Source organism: Histoplasma capsulatum, genomic scaffold, assembly GCF_000149585.1.
Source record: "Histoplasma capsulatum NAm1 scaffold_1 genomic scaffold, whole genome shotgun sequence".
NCBI lineage: Eukaryota > Fungi > Ascomycota > Eurotiomycetes > Onygenales > Ajellomycetaceae > Histoplasma > Histoplasma mississippiense.
The window spans coordinates 4,485,807-4,490,874 of record NW_001813982.1 but is presented as its reverse complement, the minus strand read 5'-3'; the positions used below and the strand labels follow the sequence as shown (position 1 = coordinate 4,490,874).

Sequence of the window (5,068 nt, the reverse complement as noted above, 5' to 3'; positions counted from 1 at the left end):
ATTCCGATTTTGGTACGTGGTTTGGTCGTCGGACGTTTTGACCATGTCCCTAACAATGTAGTTTTAAAGAGCTATATGTCAGTGAATGCTTCCTTCCTCTATTGTTTTCCTGGAGGGAAGAAGGCTTGAAAGGTTCAGAACAAACCTTCTCGACCAAAGTGTATACCCCTCTGAGCCGCATCCTCTCTCCAGAGCAATTTGAGGCCACGAACACATCGCACGCCCAGTCGTTCGCACCGGCTACATACCGGCCATTCCTCGGTGCATTGGATATGCTTTTCTAATGGCAGGCCCACACCTCAGTCTACGATATGGCCGCATGAGAGAGAACGAGAACAAGGGGTAGAAAAACACATTGAACTAACCCTTACATGTCCAACAGCCCGTCCGTCGTCGGCTCTCGGACTGCTTTCTCTCTCGCCGGGTCATTGGAATACAACAAGACTCCCCCCACCTGCCGTCAGCAAATCATCGGTCTACCTTGTTGCAGGGAGGCTCCCTTCCTCGCGAGGACTAAATCAACGCCATAGTTGACCCCGTCTCAGCAAATGCGGCTATATGGTGGTATCAGCGCGTTCAATTAGGGTCTTCCCGGAGAATCAGCATGCGAGCGAGATCACAGAGGGGCCGTTGTATGTATGTATGTACATGCACAGTACAAGGTTGACCATCTTATCAATCGCAGCCCTCGCCTTCGCCTGTGGGCGTGTTATTCCGCTTTAGGAAATCCACCGGCGGCCCGGGGACCCGTGGACGGATGATCCTGCGCGACAGGCTGACTCAGCCCTATGTGGCTTTTTTGGTATGCATTTATCCATGGGCAAGGAATGTATGAAGGAACATTGGCCATTGTTGACCGGGCTTGTTTTATCTATTTTTGGGGACAGGATCTTGGGGCCAGATTCGGTACAGAGAAGATGCGAATGTTATCAAAATAGCACGCGCGAATCCGCTCAGTGGGTATTTTAATTTTCTCATGGACAAGCAAGCAATCAAGCAACTCTCCCTGGGCAGTTAACAGCTGCTAACTGTCTCGGAATAACTATATATACACATACAAAAGGTGATAACTCATTGACATGTCGTTGGGATACTTTCACTTAAAATGAAGATATACCACATCCATTAACCACACGCAAGCATACGTCCCACTTCCTGCTCATGCTTAGAGCCCGGTGTTGGGGAATCGGAGGGCACCCGGCAATTCTGATCAATAATAGAATTGCACATCCGTCACGTAGGCATCCCTCGGTTATCCTCAAGGAGCTGTCCGCCGTTGCCGTTGTCGCCCACTTGAACGCCCCACACCCTCCATCGAACATCTTCAATAATATCCGCCCTAAGCCACATTCCTTTGAAGGTCTTTCTGCAGCGTGTTTCTCCCGCAGCGACTTTTGTTCGGTCATCATTTGAGTCCAGCCATGCGAAAAGGAGTCTAAGTTGCCACAGCCGATCCCTGACCGTATCATCCCCGTCGCCTTGACCAGTTGCAGCGTCCACCAAATGCTGGACCGTCTTTTCAAGCACGAGCCTCGTATCCACTGCACTTGGACGCAGCCAGGAAACTGGCCAAATAATAATTTCGGAGTGGTCCCTAGCATAAATCTCAATCGGCTGTTGAGATGGTACTGAGGGTATCACTAGCGCCTTGTCACCCATATCAAGAGGTCGGAAGGTGCGAAGGTTGAAAATCCACTCCCAGAGGTGGCGTGCGGGGAATCGGACTTGAATTGATGATTTTCCTTGGGAATACAAGATAGGTGCTGCTGCATTCGGCGTAGTGTTGACTGCCCGAGAGTAGCCAGGGGAGGAAGATGAAGGGATATCCTGGACGTCGCTCAATGCCATCAGGGATGAGGAAAATTCCGAGGTAGAGGACCCAGTATAAACAGCTCGCCTACGGAGATAAACAGATTGGTCACCCAAGCGGAATTTGTCTCGGAGGTCCGGGTTGTCAGCAAAGTCGAGAGTCAGATCCCAGTGATCCGGGCTTTGTACCTTCACGGTAGCGAGATCATCTATATTAGGGAGTAGGCACGGTGCTGTTGTAAGCTGACTTTCGCCTGTTTTGAGCGTTAGAGATACCGGGATTGTTACCGCACGCCGTGTGTCAAGGTCGCGCGGAACAAGACACCTTGGCTCTGCCGCGAGGACCCACAGATGGCGAAAGGCTTGAAGATGGCATTTGTTGTCAAGAACAGTGGTGGGAAATATGGGATAAAAGGAGCAAAGTAGCGCCGCGATCCCAAGATTCGAAGTACCCAGCGTATATGTTCCACCACCCAAAAACAGCATACCGATAGCCATGTGTGCTGCCATGTAGCGTTCCGTATGGCGTATCTGCATTAACGTGGCCATGAAGTGATCGAAGACGGCGAAACACTATGAGGTCTCCAGTTCCAGCCATGACAGCTGCTGCAGATAATGCAATAATATCCTGGGCAGTTGCGAACTGCATTTCGAGTTAGCTTCTCATCGTAGTTGTGCACTGTGAACCGCGCTATACGTTTAAACTGGTCAAGATAGGAAACAAGAAGGTCGCGGGCTTGATATGCACCAGAGCCGGCAAATCGAAGCCCAATAGCAAAACAGAGGCCGGTAATGATGTTGAAAAAAGGCATGTCATCAGTGCTTAGATGACGGACTGTCGTAACGCGATATTTACGCTTATAAATAGATGGGAGATTGTTCTTGATCCATCTATCGCTTGCGACAATAGAATCCCACATTATCAAGTTTTTGGCCAATGTTCGAAGCAGGAAGATGTCTGGCCGCACATAGTCAAACTGAGCAACCGTGTCTGGGATATCGATCCTTTCAGCAACAGTCGCGTCGTTTGATTTCATGAAGATTATCGCCAATGCAACAGTCGCTCCTGCAGTGGCTTTGTCCAGGATATGAACAACATCCACGCTTTTGGTCCCAACAGCAAGAGCTAATAATCTGTCCACAATATGCATATCACGGAGCCCTCTTAAATCGCTCCCTTTGCCTAAATTTATGAAACCCAAAGCGAAGCCTGAGGCTAAACGATATCCCTCGTCTCGCAGTATTTCTTGGGTAGCAGATGGCTCTTCGTGGTCAGTGTTTTCCATTTCTGACAGCATAACTTCGCTCATCCGGCGGTGTTGCGAGTTACAATATAGCAAACCAATACCCATAATTCCAGTAGTTTGTGTCAATGGGGACAGATTCAATTCTGCGGCTCCTGGAGGTAACATTCGAGTTACATGAACTGAAAGTAAGCGTGTTATCAAAGTATCCATAGTGCCGAGATAAGAAGCGGACAGACCCAACAGAAGACCAATGGAAGTCATAGTATGTTTAGGGGTCAAATATTTGAAAGCAACCCATTTTGCCAAAGACTTCAAGTGCCCGTTCAAACCCAGCGCAAGTAAAAAGCCAGCATGTCTATTCGTCAGCTCCGTTGGTTTATTATACAATATCCAGGACGTATTGATACCTTTCGCGGCCTTCGATAATGCAAGTCCAGTCGAGGCGCCATTGTGGAAAAATGCCCAGCAAACTTTGTCTTCCGAGAAAGCGGACTTTTCAGCACTAATTGTAACATTTGACGGTTTCATAACACACTGCAAAGAAAAAGCCGGTATTGGCAATTTTTCAGTTAGGAGTGGTACCCTTCCACTAAACCCAATCATTGCTCTACCAGCAGGCACCGACAATGTCCGCAATACCACAAGCTGAACCAATTCTTTCTGAGCCTCAAGAACTTCCGACTCAGACAATCCCGGGGCTGGGACACATTCCACATATGGAGGTTTCATTTGATTAAGAATCCTAAATGCTTCATAAAAGCGCCGATCCTCGCGGAAAATAAGCCGAGTAATTAACTGTCTATCGGCTTCAGCGGAAACTTCGAAAGAATTCAAGGTAGTCCCATCGAGTGACTGGCTCCCAATCGAATGAACGTCACGTACAGCATCGTGGGATTGGATAAATGGAGACCTTGATATTGGAGTACTGGCACTATCTTCAGTCATCGACATGAGAAGGTCGCCTCTGTCGATCAATGCGAACATGGAGCCACCCCAGTGGCTTGGAGGCGCCGGCTGGCATTGAGCAATCGCTTCGTGAAGGGAAGCACTGATTCCGTCAGGAAGGGTATCAATTACGGAACTTGTTAAGCCCCAACGAAACAACAGTTCCACTCGTTCCTCAATAGTAGTTTGTGGTTTTAGCTCGGAAATGAACCCACTCAATGCCAAAGTCCTTGGTGTGAGCCTCATAGCTCGCTGCATGGCAGAATCTCGCCTAGCTGGTGACGCGGAGCTTGGTACTATGTCGAGAATCGTCAAGAATTTAACTTGTTCATGGTTCAGAGATTTTTCAATAAATGAGAGTATCGAAGGTGGGGGGAAAGGCTCTTCAGGTAAGTCCAAAGTTGAAATTCTGGATTCTTCAAATAGCCATCGATCTATACTCGCCATCTCGACGCCGTAATAGCCATGATCTTTCCAATCCCAGGATTCCCACCCTAGCCATCCACCGATTTGTGCTAAGACTGGGGCAAGAAGGCCAGCTTTCGAATAAGAACTCTCTGTATTGATGGTAGACAACTTCTGCTCCTCACGAAATAAATGTATTCCCACCAATATCGTGCCAAGAGCAGTTCGTCTCGTGTCAGAGTCGCAAGACACTGCAGTTGGCAAGTAGCCTTCCGCACCCATTGCAGCCTCACCTTGGGGAGAAGCAAGAAATTCTCGGGATAACGCCACACACCGAAGAATATAAGGATTTTTTCGGGAATTGGCTGCCGTCTCAGGACCGGATCGATGATCTGCCCAGGACACTTCTTCCATAGTCTTCAAATCGCCTTCCGAAATCCAACCCCAAGCAGAGCCCGTCATCCAAGCTGAGGTAACACCACGCGATCCCGTTTCTTGGTCCAGCATACTATCCCAGTTGTCAAGGTCAACTGAGCTGCCGCTACTAGATCGAAGAAACTCGGCTTTTCTTCGCTTTGGTCTAGTTGGAGCTTTCGACCGGTTGCCCTCCAATAAATAAACCTCCATTTGTAAGGAGGGACATCCACCCTTGGCAGTCCACT

The 5,068-nt window shown here is 48.7% G+C and overlaps 1 protein-coding gene across 1 annotated transcript; it reads right to left on the bottom strand.

Annotated features, from left to right (window-relative positions):
• Positions 1–1,233: 1,233 nt before the first annotated feature.
• HCAG_01274 (predicted protein) lies at positions 1,234–5,033 on the bottom strand (the record flags this gene model as incomplete). The annotated part of the gene is made up of 4 exons (XM_001544177.1): positions 1,234–2,056; positions 2,298–2,452; positions 2,646–3,590; positions 3,939–5,033. 4 exons carry the CDS (start codon positions 5,031–5,033, stop codon positions 1,234–1,236), a joined length of 3,018 nt encoding a protein of 1,005 aa, XP_001544227.1.
• Between the last annotated feature and the right edge of the window lie 35 nt (positions 5,034–5,068).